Genomic DNA, 16,171 nt, shown 5'->3' with positions numbered 1-16,171 from the left:
CCCCATTCATGCTCTGTCTCTCTCTGTCCCAAAAATAAATAAACGTTGAAAAAAAAATTTTTAAAAAGAAATCAGAGGAGAAATATGTATACGTAATGTAATTTAGACACTGAGATGGTTTAACTCCACTTTGATTCCATGTTTATATTCTAAATGTAATTATGCTAACTCTAATGATTTTTCCATGAAAAAATACTTGCATTTAAATTTTATGTTGGGGCACCTGGGTGGCTCAGTTGGTTAAGCGTCCGACTTTGGGTAGGTCATGATCTCACAGTTGGTGAGTTTGAGCTCCACATCGGGCTCTGTGGCTCTGTGCTGTCAGCGTGGAGCCTGCTTAGGATCCTCGCCACCCCCCCAACAACCCTCCCGGCTCCTGAGCTCGCTCACTCTCTTTCTCAAAAATAAACATTGTAAAAAATCAATTTCATGATAAACTTTCATCACAATTCATTTGTTATTATTTTTATTTTTCTTCATTTAAATTATTTTGGTATTTCATTTTTTATTTTATTTCTAGCGGGGATAAATGTTTTTCAGCATATATCCTAAGACAGTGCTACTCAAAGTATGGTCTGAGAACCAGGACCAAGTTTGAGAACTAGTTCGAAACAAAGTAATTTATGGAAACTGAGAGTGAAAGTTTAGAAATTTCATAACATTTGACATGATGGCTACCTTCTTTTTTTTTAAGTTTATTTTTTTTGAGAGGGGTGGGGAGGGGCAGAGAGAAGAGGAGAGAGAGAATCTCAAGTAGGCTCTGCACTGTCAACACAGAGCCGGATGTGAGTCTTAGAAAGTCGTGGACCTCGAGGTCATGAACTGAACTGAAATCAAGAGTTAGACACTTAACTGACTGAGCCATCCAGGCACCCCCATTCTTTTTTTTTTTTTTTTTTTAATGTTTATTTATTTTGAGAGAGAAAGTGTGTGCTCAAGAGTGGGGGAGGGGCAGAGAGAGAGAGAGAGGGAGGGAGGGAGAGAGAATACCAAGCAGGCTCCATGCTGTCAGGGCAGAGTCCAATGTGGGGCTTGATCCCTCGAACTGTGAGATCATGACCTGAGCCAAAATCAAGAGTTGAATGAATGCTTAACCAACTGAGCCACCCAGGTTCCTGAGAAGCTCTTTTTTTAGTTTATTTTGAGAGAGAGCGAGAGCACATGGCAGGGGAGGGGCAGAGACAGAGAGAGAGAGAGAATCCCAAGTAGGCTCCGCACCGTCAGCACAGAGCCAGCCCGATGTGGGGCTCCAACCCATGAACTGTGAGATCATGACCTGAGCCAAAATCAAGAGTCAGACACCCAACTGACTGAGCCCCCCAGGTGCCTTGAGGAGCTCTGTTTTAAAGGATAGTTTGGTTCCTCATCAACTAACTATATAAAATTCTACAAAATTTAGCTGCTTCCATTATATGTTTCCTTTTCTGGCCTTCATTTTAGTGAATTCTGATTACATTTTGTATGTCTAAATTTTATAAAGATTTTATTTTTTGGCAATGTCTCAGTTAACAAACTTTGTTGCTTCTAGTATAGTATTAATAGTTTGAACTTCTGTCATTTCTTTGAAACTTCTCCCCCCCGGATCAGTTTTGCAATTGACAGTGTTACTAATAACATGGTAGGATAGGATTGGAAGGCGGAATCAGAGCTTCTTCGGGTCTCAGAAATCTTTGTTCTGCAACTGCTGGGTCGTTGTTAGCTGCAGCCCAGGGAAGATGAGGAGGCAAGGGCAGATGGCAGTACCACGACCGGGCCCGACCGGGCCCAACCAACCGGTCTGCATGAGAGAGGATGCGAGAGGAAGGGTGGGGTGCAAAGAGAGGGCATGCAGGAGACTCGACGAGAGAGGAGTCCTGGGATTCATGGAGAACCGGTGAGGTAGGAGAGACTTGGGGGAAAGATGTGGATACAGAGGCCTTTGGGGAGTTTTGTTGTGTGTTGTGTGGTGTAGTTCTCCCTTTGTTGCTTTCTCAAAAAAGCATCAGTCAAGAGCTTTATCACTCTTAAGACACTTGGTGAGGTTTTATATTCCTTTTGCGGCACATCTTGAAGCAGCACGTTTGGTTTAGGTGTCACGACTGTAAGACGCTCGTGTTTGAATTCTACCTTTTCTTTTTTTTTTCACTTAAAAATCATTATCAGAAAAATTTCCATTTCACTGAGAGCTCTTTTTTTTTTTAAGGTTTTTAAAAATGTTTATTTTTAGGGCGCCTCGGTGGCTCAGTCGGTTAAGTGATCAACCCCAGCTCATGGTTCATGAGATCGAGCCCCATGTCAGGCTCTCTGCTGTCAGCACAGAGCCTGCTTGGGATTCTCGGTCTCCCTTTCTTTCTGCCCTTCCCCCACACCTGCACGCGCGTGTTCTCTCTTTCTCTAAACGTTAAAAAAAAAAGAATACATTGTTACTTGTCTCCTCCCTCCACAATTGCTTAAAAAAGACAATTTTTAATGACTCACTTATAGTCCAGCGTATGAACGTACCATTGTTCACTTAACCACTCCTGTAATATTGGATGTTTAGGTGTTTTCCATCGTTTTGCTAAAATAATTAATGTTGGGACACATGGGTGGCTCGGTTGGGTGGGTGTCTGACTCTTGATCTCAGCTTGGGTCATGATCTTGTGGTTTCTGGGTTCGAGCCTGCGTCTGCCTCTACGCTGGGCAGCATGGAGCCTGCTTGGGATTCTCTCTCTCCCTCTCTATCTGCCCCTTCCCTGTGTGTGTGCTCTCTCACTCTCAAATAAATGGACTTCAGGGAAGAAGAAAAATAATGTTGAAATGAACAGTGTGATGATTAGTCTGTGCAGATCTAATTATTTCCTTAAGAATAAGAATTACTGGGGGCGCCTGGGTGGCGCAGTCGGTTAAGCGTCCGACTTCAGCCAGGTCACGATCTCGCGGTCCGTGAGTTCGAGCCCCGCGTCGGGCTCTGGGCTGATGGCTCAGAGCCTGGAGCCTGTTTCCGATTCTGTGTCTCCCTCTCTCTCTGCCCCTCCCCTGTTCATGCTCTGTCTCTCTCTGTCCCAAAAATAAATAAACGTTGAAAAAAAAAAATTTAAAAAAAGAATAAGAATTACTGGGTTGGGAGTCATACACAATGATCAGATTCTTGGTGTGTGTTCACAAGTCACTAATAATTTTTCGCGATGCAAATATTGCCAGGCTGTGGCTTGAAAGTCACAAAATCCTTTTAAACAGAGAAGGTCATCTTCATGTGACTCCTCTCTAATACGTGTTCGCAGAGGGCAGCAGGCCGAGAACGTCGGACGGATGAGAACTTCGTTTTGGGATTACGTGATAGTCTGTTTCAAGACTTAACAGATTCTAATAATCAGGAAGATTTTCCCTTTGTCTGGTTGTATATATGCTCCCTTCTTGTAGAATGGAGAGAACTCTGATGCTTCCCCCCTTTTCTTATAGAGCTCAGAGTGAATTTTTTATTGTTTGCTCCTTGTTTTTCTTCTTTCTAGATGGAGGAGTCTAATAATGATGTTAAATTACATCATATAACATTCCAGTGGTTATGAAGCACTTCGATATAGTTATCTCACTTAATCTGGTGGCATCCCTGTGAGGCAGATGTCTATATTCGCAGAAGAAAGAAAATGAGACTCTGGCCGAGGTTGCCCAGAACAGAAACACAAAGCCAGGGTGTCTGGTGTACTACTTGGGCAGTGCAGAGCAGGAATTAAGACTGTGGGTTCCAGGGCTAGAGAACGTGGTTTCAGAGCATGGCCCTGTCATTACTAGCTCTTGGGACAGTTTCGTAATCTGTCTCGGTTTCTTCGTCTGTGCAGTGGGAGAGATAATAGTCCTTGCCTCCCGTGGTTGTTAGGAGGACTAAATAAATATGCATAGTGTGTAGCAGAATACCTGACAGATGTTGAGCAAATACCGGGTGGTATCGCTACGACGGTTCTCCCCACTCCACCGTCACTGTCGCCACATTGTAGGCTTCTTTGATTTCCAAGGCCAGTGAGCTGGCAGCTTGTTTTTCATTTACGATTGGCTTCTTGGGTTAAGTTCTGGGAGCGGTTGTTTTGGAGATCCTGATGGTGTTCTCGGTTTATCCGCAGAAGAGCAAGGCAATGAAGAAAGTGAGAAAAGGCGAAAAAAGAAAAAGGGTACCAAGAGGAAACGAGATGGAAGGGGTCAAGAAGAAGGCACTTGGGCTTGCGACCTGAAGCTGGACGACGTGCTGGACCGCACGCTGGAGGACGGCGCCAAGCAGCACAACCTGACCGCGGTCAACGTGCGCAACATCCTCCACGTGAGTAAGGAACGCGATGGAAACGCCTCTTGGAGAGCACGTGAAACACTCAGGGAATTCTTGGTTCTTAGTATGGGAATTGGTGATTTTGTGAGGTGCGTGCGCCAAAAAACTTTTTCCCTCCCAACACGCTTTCTCATTGCACTCAGCACGCATTAGAAACCTGAACACACATTTAAAGAGACCTTAACTGGGAAGGTAAACTGTTCCTCTGCTTCCTCCACTGACTTGATGGGTTGTCCTTGTGGTTGGCAGACTCAGAGATGATAATGTTCACAGTGGACCTGCTCTTTGGTGGGTTGATAGATCTGAAAAGATGCCAGGTTAACGGTTTACTGTGCACATTTGCTGATACTGTGCTTTGATATGTATCAACACGGCCATTTACAAAACCTTCGTTGCTTGTTACTGCTTCTCTGAAGCACGTAGTCCGTTATTTCGGAATCTCATTCATGCTCTTGGTAGCTGCCAATGGGATCCATCTGTTTGCTGCTTTATTACAGTTTGAACTGTGTGCTTCTGTCCAGAACTGGCTTTACCCCAGTCTGAAGCCGTTTCAGTTTCAGGCTCTCATCTGTCCATTCCGTGTCCACATGCAGTGGACATGTGTCCACTCTAGCAGAGTTACAGAGGACTGAGCGTTGTCTAGATTACACATCTTTGTTGCATAAAGTGAAATTTCATCTTTCTCCAGGAAGTAATCACAAATGAACACGTGGTAGCTATGATGAAAGCAGCCATCAGTGAGACGGAAGATATGCCCATGTTTGTGAGTAGTTGACTGTTACCCTTTAATGTCAGGGAACTGAGCTATGTAATGGGGCTGCGCGTAGGACGTTACTTGGGACTGTGTAAATAGCTTGGTGGTTGGGGGCAGAGATAGCATCTCAAAACCCAAGGTACACGTGATGATTTTTATTGACTGTTTTCTTCTCATTTTCCCTGCCTCAGGAGCCCAAAATGACACGCTCTAAACTGAAGGAAGTGGTGGAAAAAGGAGTGGTGGGTGTTCTGTTTTTTTTTTCTTTATTTAGTTTGGTAAATAAAATCTAATTACAGGTTATTTGCAGGGGAAAAATATATAGGAAGGATTTACTATGGTCTGGGTTTGCATCCTGAAATACTTGTGAAAGAGAAATAGAGACAACATGCGGAATCAATATCAGAGTTTATTCTAGTTGATGCGGAGGTCTTGCTTTTTGGAAGTGCTGGGTAGATAACCATTTAGCACGGTTGAAAGCGTGAGCAGGGTCAGTTTTCCTATTCACGTTATATGTGGCATTATAGCATTTTTCCAAGTATGTTTCAGGGATCACTTGCATCAATGTCGCCCTGACGTGGGGTCCCTCAGGAGTGCTAATGAAAAATGCGTATTCCTTGGCTCGCCTCAGACCCGGAACGGGGAGCTGGATGCAGGGCCTGGGAACATGCATTATTGGAAACAGCAGCTGGCTGTTTTGCGCACTGAGAGATGAGAGCCATTTGAAGACTTCTGGAGTATTCTGGGTCAGATGCTGGGACCCATTTAAATCCTACTCAACAAGTCCAGTGTGTGCTCAGCACCTGTGACCGGCGGGCGACAGTCCCGAGGCGGTCCACTTGTCCACTCTCTCTCCAGCGTAGGGAAGGTTTGCCTTGAGGCCTCATGATGCGTATTGGTGTTCTTGTCTTTTTTCCGGTTCTGTTCTTCGCAGCTGTATAGAAGAAATAAGTCCACGTGACCTTCCCTCTAGTAGAAGAAAACTAGTATGTCTTTTTGTAATAGTCTTTTGTTGCGAAATGTCTCTCAGTTTTTTATTGGTCTTCCCGTGAGAAGGCTTTGAGTACATTCACTAATCTGATCCTTTTCTTCTGCATGTGCCTACTTTGTCCGTGTCCTTTTAGAAGTATGCGTGGAGTCTCCTGCTGCAGATGTTGTTTAACTAGTATGGATTAAAGTTAGGTTATCCCCTCCGTGTTTCAGGTACCGTGTTTCTCTTAATGCAGCCAAGGATTGCATTGGCTTGTTTTTGACAGCCATTGTATTGTTTTGTCTGATCAGCTAACCCCAGTTGCATATAGGGAAATTTCATTTCTCCGGGAAGTAATCACACATGAGCCTGTGGTAGCTCTGATGAAAGCAGCCATCAGTGAGACGGGAGTTCTGTGAAGTCTGCCTGACGTACAAAGTATAATTGAAAGTAATTCCGTATTTGATTTGGAAACAGAGATCCAAAGCAGGCTCTGGGTTGTGTTTACCAACCGTGAATAAGAATAGAAAAGTTGGACAGCCCAAGATGTTAGTGTATGTGGGACAGCAAGGACTGAAGTCCAAGTTTCCTGCTTCTTGATGCTTAATAGACGGACTCCAGGACTCCAGCACACTTCCGGATGCTGCCTCGCCCCGCCTTTTTGGATGGATTTGGCAGTAGGGAACCTGATTGGTTTAGAAACACACCCGGGAAGGAGTGTGGACCAGAATCACATCATTCCCTTTACCCTATACTGGGCCTAGTTCAACAGAGCAAGGGAAGGGGCTGGGACATGGCAGGGCTGAGGAGATGTGGAGAGGCTGAGGCTCCTTGTGGAGATAGAACCCAGTGCCTCTTGGGTTGTGCTCAATAACCCGATTTTCACTGGGTCACCTTAAATGCTCAAGAAATTATACACTCCAGGGACATTTTTTGTCAGCAGCATGTAAGAGCCTTAAAAAAATTCTTTAAAAACATTTCACTCCAACTCTGTTATTTTAAAACATACAAGGAGTTAAAATAATTTTATAGGAAATTTAGATTCCATCTAGATTTAACTGTAAAATTTTGCCATATTTTACTTTATGTCTTTATATCTATCTCTTGTTTTTTTCCTGTACTATTTGAAAATAAGTTGAGGACAATTTGATACTTTACCCCTAAATCCTTCCAAAAGAACTGGTCATGGCTGGCTCTTGGGAGGCACATTTACGTTGGATTTATGTGATTGATTAAAAAAAATACTGATGTCAAAAAGGCTACCGTCACCTATAGTATCTTAGGTATGTGTATTATTATAGTTTACAAATAGTTTTTTTTTAATGTTTATTTTTCAGAGAGAGAGAGAGAGAGAGAGACAGACAGACAGACAATGAGTGGGGGAGGGGCAGAGAGAAAGAGGGAGACCCAGAATCCGAAGCAGGCTCCAGGCTCTGACCTGTCAGCCCAGAGCTCAGTGTGGCTTTTGAATTTGTGAACAGTGAGATCATGACCTGAGCCAAAGTCAGTCAACCTACTGAGCCACCCAGGTGCCTCACAGATAGTTTTCAAATTCATTAATCCATGTGAACCCAAGTTGTGATATAAAGTCAGGGGTGCCTGGCTGGCTCAGCTGGAAGAGCATGTGACTCTTGATCTCAGGTTTGTGAGTTTGAGCCCCACAGTGGGGGGGTAGAGTTTATTTAAAATATATAAGTAAATAAAGTAGGCAAGACCGATGCTTTTTCCACTTACAGTTAATAAAGTCTCACTAGGGTTAAGGCAGAGATGCTAGATTGAAATAGATTCTTCTCTCCTTTTCATCTGATAAGCTCTGACAAACAATTGAGAGTATACCCTTGGAGATCATTAATATTCCTTGATCCCTGCACCTACATGTTAGGTACATGGATGGCTCTTTGTGATGGTGAAGAGGAGGTAAAATTGAAAAGCCGTCTATTTCGGTGAAGAGAACGTAATTATTTATATTCTTTGTTGGTAGGTAATTCCAACATGGAATATTTCACCAATTAAGAAGGCCAATGAAATTAAGGTAAACTTGGAAGAGGTAATTCTTTTTTCCAGAAAGACTTCATCAGTTTTGAAATCTAAGTACTTCCTTTCTATTTAATTTTTGGGGGATCTGTCTTCTTGTTTTAATTCGATCTTTGTTTTTTTTCCTTTCCATTCCTCTTAGGTTTGACTCTCACGCTAGGAATCTCTTTACCCGCTGCCTGTTGTTACTTGCTATAGCTGCTCATTGTGCTGTTAGGATTTATTTCTTTCCTGCTCTGCTTTCTTCCTCTTATTTTCCAAATACGTATGATTTGTGTTTCCTGTAACTTCATTTCTTTCTATAATTTGTGCTAACGCAGCCCCCTCAGTTTGTGGATATTCACCTCGAAGAGGATGACTCCTCAGATGAGGAGTACCAGCCAGATGAAGAAGAGGAGGACGAGACGGCTGAAGAGGTCAGTGGCTCCCCCCGTGAGTGTTAGCTGCTAATGGAGAAGAAATGAGACCCAGTAAGGCCTCCTTAGTGTTGTCGCCTGTTCTGTAGAGAGGAACGAGGCACATTGCTTTTTTCTGCTCATTTCTTTGCATAAATCCAAGACTGCGAGGCATTTTCTCTTCTTTCTACTACTCCCTTAATGTTTTCGTGTCTTATATTATGAAATAGAACACACATCTAATGTATAGAACTGTGCACAGAATAAAAAAATTTTTTTTTTTAATTTTTTTTAACATTTATTTATTTTTGAGACAGAGAGCGACGGAGCATGAACGGGGAGGGTCAGAGAGAGAGGGAGACACAGAATCTGAAACAGGCTCCCGGCTCTGAGCTGTCAGCACAGAGCCTGACGCGGGGCTCGAACTCACGGACTGCGAGATCATGACCTGAGCCGGGGTCAGACACTTAACCAACTGAGCTACCCAGGCGCCCCCAGAATAAAAATTTTTAAATACAGCTTAAATAATTATAAAGCCAGTCCTCACGAGAGTTCTCCAGACTCCTTAAATGCAGCCCCACCAGTGTACCCGCGTCCTCTTTCTCTGTGGTTCTGTCGCCTAAGTGGGCAGCACTGGGCGTGCTGCTTCTAAACTTACATGTACTCCCCCATGTCTGGCTTTTTTGTTTTTTTGTTTCATCGCTGACCCTTTGTGATTCTTCTATACGGCTGCTTACAGCCACAGTTTGTTCGTTCTCATTGCTGTGTAATATTGTTTCTTAGTGCATTCTTTGACTTGTTTGTAAAAGGATTTTAAGCCAATGTCTTGTAATTTTAATGAGAAGACCAATCTGATTAGCTTCCGAATATTAAACTTCTGTTTAAGGTTTATTTTCTCTTACTTTAAATTGATTCATTTTCTTGAGGTACTTCAGACTCAGCGGAATGACGTAGGGGCAGAAATGTGAACACGAACTGGGTTTGTCTTGTAGAGTTTATTGGAAAGTGATGTTGAAAGCACCGCTTCGTCCCCACGTGGGGCAAAGAAATCCAGATTGAGGCAGGCTTCCGAGGTGACTGAAACGGACGAGGAGGGCGGCGTATTATCGGAGGTGAGTCGGCACCGAGCACAAGAGACGAGGATGGGACTGCGCCGCAGGGTGGCAGTCCGTGGGATGCTGAGCCGTCCCCCTTGAGCACACGCCACTCGGTCCCGCTAATTGTGCTGTTGCCTGTGCCTCGTCAGAACTGTTCAGATTTCAGAGTCCTTTATTTAAGTCAGCCAGCAGTTGAGAGGAAAACTGGAGCTCAGTGATGGGGGTGGGGGTGCTTTTCTGAGTCCTCCGAGCAGCCAGATATGGGTGACTAGCGGTTTCTTTTCTCCTAGCTTTGTCTTTTTTCTAATGTGGTCTTAAAGCCATTTTTGTTAGATTTTCCACTTTTGATCACCTAGGCAGCATCCTGTTGGCTTCATTGGAAATAGGATGGAACCTAATTAGATTAATATATTTGACAGTGTATCTGTTTTTATGTAGCTCTGTCTACATGGCAAGGGAAAGGTCACTGGCATATGAAAGATGTGCCCGTCTCTCCCCACCTCTTTTGTTTCTTTTCTCTCCTTCCCTCTCTTTCTCTTCTCCTCCCTCCCTTTCACTTTTTAACATCGTTGCCTCTTTCCTTCAGGCTGAGAAAGTCCCCACACCTGCCGTTAGGCACATCAGCGCTGAGGTCGTGCCCATGGGGCCCCCACCTCCCCCAAAGCCCAAGCAGAGCAGGGACAGCACTTTCATGGAGAAGCTGCACGCGGTAGATGAGGAGCTGGCCTCCAGTCCGGTGTGCATGGACTCTTTCCAGGTAAGCAGTGGAGGTCTGTCACTGGTGACGTCGGACGGGGTCACATAGCTGTTGCTCGGGTTGGGAAGGGAGAAGGGAAGTTGTGAAATTGCAGGCCTTTGATCCTCTGGTTCAGGCCGCTTTACGGGGAGAATGGTAGCCCCTGGGGAAGGAGTGGGTACGTGATGCAGAGCATTTCAAACTGTGGAACACAGGACGCCTCCCCTTCAGCCGGCCCCCGGGTCCTGACCTTTACCGTGGCTGTGCTGTCACTCCTGCCGCTTTCTCTCTGTCTGCATACTTGCTTTCCTGAGTCACTTCATGTTGCAGTCACAATGCTCTTTTTCTCCTAAACACTTGCATGTGTATTCTTTAAAATAGGACATTCTGTTATGAAAAGAAGTAATATTATCTAATCTAGTGAAGTCCTCTTTTAGATTTTTACCAGTTGTCCCAGTAATGTGCTTTCTAGCAAAAGAAGCAAGTTCCCGTGATGCGGGACCCAGTCCAGGATTACACATATGGCGTCTTACCTCATACGCTGTTATTGCATTGTATTGCATTGTATTGCATTTTATCTTATTTTATTTTTGTTGTATTCTGTTTTATTTTTATTGTATTCTATTTTATTTTAAAGTAGTCTCTGTGCTTAGTGTGGAGCTCGAACTCACGACCTGAGGTCAAGAGTCACTTGCTCCCTTGACTGACTCAGCCAGGGTGCCCCTTGTAGCCTTCTTTAGTCTAGAACAGTTTCTCAGCATTTCTTTGTCTTTCATAACCTTGACATTTTGAACTGTGTGGACTGTAATTTTACAGAATATTTCTCAATTTAGATTTTTCTGATATTTTGTCATCATTACATTCAGGTTACACGCTTTTGGCCCAAGCAGCACAGAAGGGACTATGTCCTTTCTAGTGCGTCGTATCCGGAGGGACGTGACACCTGCTGTGTGAGGTGTGATCACATGGTCATGGTGATGTCTGCTTGATTTCTTCATGATAATGTTCCTATTTTCCGTTGTTAAATTTATATGTATCTTATGGGATATACTTTGAAGCCAAACATCTTTTTGCCAGTAAGCATCCGTTGCTTCTTCTTGCTGGAAACAGTCATTGCTGTGGTTGGTGTCAATTGAGGACTTTCTGAATTCCACCATTTAGCCAGTTCTTTCTAAGGCTCTAGGTTTTCTCCACCAGTCTTGTAGGTTAATGAAAAATATGTCTGTTCTAAAATTTAAAAACAGAATATTGAATGGAACACCCCCGAAAGGGTCATTTAATTTAATCACACTGCTTTGGGGGTGAGTGCATAGTGTTTAGAGGGCAGTAGTGTTTTATGTAACCGTTTATTCGTATACTTGCTGAACGATGGAAGTTGGGGAATAGCAGTATAAGACAGAAAAGGTCTTTCTTTCCTCTTGGAGGTTATAGTTTATTGGAGAGAGAGAGAGAGACACCATAAACAAATCATTTCAAGTAAGAACTAAGTAAAAGCGAAGAAATATGGTAATGCCTATCAGAGTACTTCACATAACATGATCAGAAAAGGCCTCCCTGGGTGCCTGGCTGGCTCAGTCGGTGGAGCATGTGATTCTTGATCTTGGGATTGTTGAGTTTGAGCCCAGATCTGAATTAGAAGGAGCTGTGCATCCGGGTGTCTGCTGGGTGGCTGTCAGTTGAGCGTCCGACTCCTGATTTTGGCTCAGCTCGTGGTTTATGAGATCGAGCCCCTCGTCAGGCTCTGCACCGACAGTGCGTAGCCTGCTTGGGATTCTCTCTCTTTCTGTCTCTGCCTCTCCCCCGCTCAGCGTGCCCATGCACACCTGGACTCTCTCAAAATAAATAAACATTAAAAAGAATTAAAAACTCTCCTTTGGTTAAGGTGGGAGAGCAAGGGAGGAGACAGAAGAGTTACTAGACGGCTGCAGTCATCCAGTGAGAACTTCCTGACTTAACCTACAGCTTCAGTATCATCGCTATCCACATCCCAGCTGCTTTTTCCTTTTTGGGCAGACATTGATAAGCTTATCCTGAAATTCACATGGAAATGCAAGGGACCCAGAATAGCCAAAAATGAGCAAAGGATAAGAATAGATAGTTCTCCAGAGAAGACCTACAGATGGCCGGTCAACATATGAAAAGATGCTCAACATCATTAGTCATTAGGAAAACGCAAATGAAAAGTATGAGACAGCACTTCACAGCCACCAGGACGGCTAGGGTGAACGCATGGACAGTAGCAAGTGTTGGCAAGGATGTGGAGAGGTGGAGAACCCGCACACATCGCTGGTGGGAATGTGAAATGGTGCGGCCGCTTTGGGAATGGTTTGGTGGTTCCTCAGAACATTAAACATAGTGACCGTGTGGCCCAGAAAGTCCACTCCAGGAGAATTGAAAACGTTACATCCAAGTAAAAAGCGAGTACACAAACGTTCATTGTGGCGTTACTCATAATAAACTTTCCCAAAGTGGAAACAGCAGATTTTCATTCCCTGCAGTGTGGATACACCAAAGTGTAAATGGAACACTATCATGCAATGAAAAGGAATGATGTACTGACTTACACTACAAAACAGGTGAACTTTGAAAATATTATGCTAAGTAAAAGAAGCCAGAGACAAAAGGCCACATAGTGTATGATTCCATTTATTTGCTATGTCCCGCATGAGCCAATGTAGAGACAGAAAATAGATCATGGGTGTCAGGGACCAGGAGAGGGGGAAAGGGGAGAGTGACTGCTAATCAGATTGGGATTTCCGTTAGGGGCGAAGAAAGTATTCCGGAATTAGATACTGGTGATGGTCCCACAGCTCTATGAATGCAGTGAAATCCACTCAGTTACACATTTCAGAAGGATGAATTTTATGGTATGGAAATTATATCTTAGTAAAGCTGTTACAGATGTTCCTAAAATGTTGATTTTATCTTATTGTATTATGTTTATTTATTTTGGGAGAGAGTGTGAGTGGGGGAGGGGCAGAGAGAGAGGGAGACAGAGAATCCCAAGTAGGCTCCACAGTCAGCACAGAGCCCGATGCCGGGCTCAAACTCAGGAACTGTGGGATCACGACCTGAGCCGACGTCAGCAGTCAGACGGACACTCAACCGACTGAGCCACCACTAAAATGTTGGTTTTAAGGGTGCCTGGGTGGCTCAGTCTGTTGAGCGTCCGACTTCGGCTCAGGTCATGATCTCACCGTTCGTGGGTTCGAGCCCCGTGTCAGGCTCTGTGCTGACAGCTCAGAGCCTGGAGCCTGCTTCAGATTCTCTGTCTTCCTCTCTCTCTGCCCCTCCCCTGCTCATGCTCAGTCTCTCTCTCAAAAATAAATAAGCGTTAAAAAAAATTTTTTTTTAATGTGTGTTTTAAAGCTGATGTCATTGTCCTTAACGTTTTTCAAAGAATAAGAAACCCAACCTGTTTAGAGAGGAGACCTTGTGATTGAAGCCAAGAAGAACAGTGCAGGGGTATGAGGTGTAGGTGTGAGGAGGTTTGGAGAATTGGGAAGCACTAGGCGTTGAGTGACCCGTGTCATCCCTTCTTTGTTGACAAGCCCATGGACGATAGCCTCATTGCATTCCGAACCCGCTCTAAGATGCCTCTAAAAGACGTTCCCCTGGGGCAGCTGGAGGCAGAACTCCGGGCTCCAGACATCACGCCAGACATGTATGACCCCAATACAGCAGACGACGAGGACTGGAAAGTGTGGCTGGGCGGGCTCATGAACGACGACGTGGGGAATGAGGGTAAGTGGTCATGTCTGTGTGCACTCTCCACTCTGTGGTCAAATTGTCATTAGTCCGGAGCTTAACTGAACTTAATTTTTTATTGAACTCACAATTTTAAATCAGTACTTAAGTCCCCTCCTTTTTTTGGGTTGAGAATCTTTTCTTTTGTGAGGCGCCTGGGTGGCTCAGTCGGTTAAGCGTCCGACCTCGGCTCAGGTCATGATCTCACAGTTTGTGAGTTTGAGCCCCACATCGGGCTCTGTGCTGACAGCTCAGAGCCTGGAGCCTGCTTCGGATTCTGTGTCTCCCTCTCTCTCTGCTCCTCCCCTGCTCATGCTCTGTCTCTCTCTCCTTCAAAAATAAATAAAAACATTAAAAAAAAATTAAGAAAAAAAAAGAATCTTTTGAGTATAGTTGACGCACTGGCCGCATTCGTTCCAGGTTGTACAAGATGGCGATTCGACATGTTTGTATGTTGTGCTGTGCTTGGCACGTGTACAGTGTCGTCTGTCAGCCTGTGGCGCTATGACAGCTCCGTGGATGGTACTCTGCATGGTGTGCTGGTTCAGAGTCCTTTTCGGAATCTTTGGAATGCTAAGAATCGTCCCCTGAAACATAAATGCAGAAATAATTTTATATATGACTGGCCGAGGGTGCACTGACCCCCTGGGGGACTGCTGTGCCAGCCAGGGACCTGTGTGATGCACGTGACAGCGCTAGCTGCCGCTGTGCCAAGTGCACGTCGGATGGAACCGGACTTGGGGAGATCAAGGGAACCGGCAGTGGCTTTGAGGCCCCATTGTGGCTCCTTCCATCTCTGGAGCCAGCGTCTTGACTCCTTTTCATGGGTCAGTCCCGTGCCCAGCCCTGTTTATGTGTAAGGCTGGCACGGTGGTCATCAGCTCACCGTTCACTTCTTGCTTTGCGTCCACACCAGAGGGACCCTTTCCTGCAGGCTTCAGTCTGAAAAATGCACAGGCACAACCCAGACTGGCCTTGTTTGGTCACGGGCCCGCTCTCTTGGTGGTGATGGAAGCCCGTGTGAGCCTGGGTCCTGGGATTGGCAGTGCCTAGCAGTGGTGAGCGTGGGCTAGGCAGTTACCCGGATGTAATAGTATGGCCAGAAGTGGGCACAGAGCAGTGCCCAGACAGAAACAGTGTTGACTGCATACAGTCGTGCTATGAGAATCCCTACTGCAACCCTTACTCTAGAACAGTACTAAAATTCAGTGCTTTAATTTAGTGAAATCAACATTACAGAAGTTGTCTCTGGTGATTTTCTTTGTGTACTACAGTGGAAATCGGGCATCATTCCTGATTCTGTGCAATAAGCTTCTGTAGATTTAGATGTTAGAGATTGTCTTAGTCTATAGTGATTGCAGGTGATGTCACATTCTTTTGATGGAATCTGGCAGATTTTTTTTAAATTTTATTTTTTGAATTTACATCCAAATTAGTTAGCATGTAGTGCAACGATGATTTAATGAGTAGATTCCTTAGTGCCCCTTACCCATTTAGCCCATCCCCCCTCCCAGTAACCCTCTGTTTGTTCTCCATATTTATGAGTCTCTTCTGTTTTGTCCCCCTCCCTGTTTTTATATTCTTTTCGCTTCCCTTCCCTTATGTTCATCTGTTTTGTCTCTTAAAGTCCTCGTATGAGGGAAGTCATATAATTTTTGTCTTTCTCTGACTGACTAATTTCACTTAGCATAATACCCTCCAGTTCCATCCACGTAGCTGCAAATGGCAAGATTTCATTCTTTTTGATTGCCGAGTAATACTCCATTGTGTATATAGACCACATCTTCTTTATCCATTCATCCTTCGATGGACAGTTGGGCTCTTTCCATCCTTTGGCTGTTGTCGACAGTGCTGCTGTAAACATGGGGGTGCATGTGTCCCTTCGAAACAGCACACCTGTATCCTGTGGATAAATACCTGATAGTGCAATTGCTGGGTCGTAGGGTAGTTCTATTTTTAGTTTTTTGAGGAACCTCCATGCTGTTTTCCAGAGTGGCTGCACCAGTTTGCATTCCCACCAGCAGTCCGCATCCTTACCAACATCTGTTGTTGCCCGAGTTGTTAATGTTAGCCATTCTGACAGGTGTAAGGTGGTATCTCATTGTGGTTTTGATTTGTGTTTCCCTGATGATGAGTGATGTTGAGCATTTTTTCATGTGTCG

The 16,171-nt window shown here is 44.5% G+C and overlaps 1 protein-coding gene across 8 annotated transcripts in view; it reads left to right on the top strand.

Annotated features, from left to right (window-relative positions):
• GON4L (gon-4 like) overlaps window positions 1–16,171 on the top strand; it is a 76,029-nt gene that overhangs the window by 24,441 nt on the left and 35,417 nt on the right. For all 8 annotated transcript variants that reach the window (XM_045454372.1, XM_045454368.1, XM_045454371.1 and 5 more), the window contains 8 exons: window positions 4,077–4,270; window positions 4,965–5,039; window positions 5,222–5,272; window positions 7,982–8,032; window positions 8,355–8,450; window positions 9,422–9,541; window positions 10,113–10,283; window positions 13,814–14,006. In XM_045454372.1, the coding sequence (XP_045310328.1) occupies window positions 4,077–4,270; window positions 4,965–5,039; window positions 5,222–5,272; window positions 7,982–8,032; window positions 8,355–8,450; window positions 9,422–9,541; window positions 10,113–10,283; window positions 13,814–14,006 (951 nt within the window). The remainder of the gene's footprint in view (window positions 1–4,076; window positions 4,271–4,964; window positions 5,040–5,221; window positions 5,273–7,981; window positions 8,033–8,354; window positions 8,451–9,421; window positions 9,542–10,112; window positions 10,284–13,813; window positions 14,007–16,171) is intronic.

Source organism: Leopardus geoffroyi, chromosome C3 (genome assembly GCF_018350155.1).
Source record: "Leopardus geoffroyi isolate Oge1 chromosome C3, O.geoffroyi_Oge1_pat1.0, whole genome shotgun sequence".
NCBI lineage: Eukaryota > Metazoa > Chordata > Mammalia > Carnivora > Felidae > Leopardus > Leopardus geoffroyi.
The sequence above is the reverse complement of the archived record's forward strand: the minus strand, read 5'-3'. Positions and strand labels throughout refer to the sequence as shown.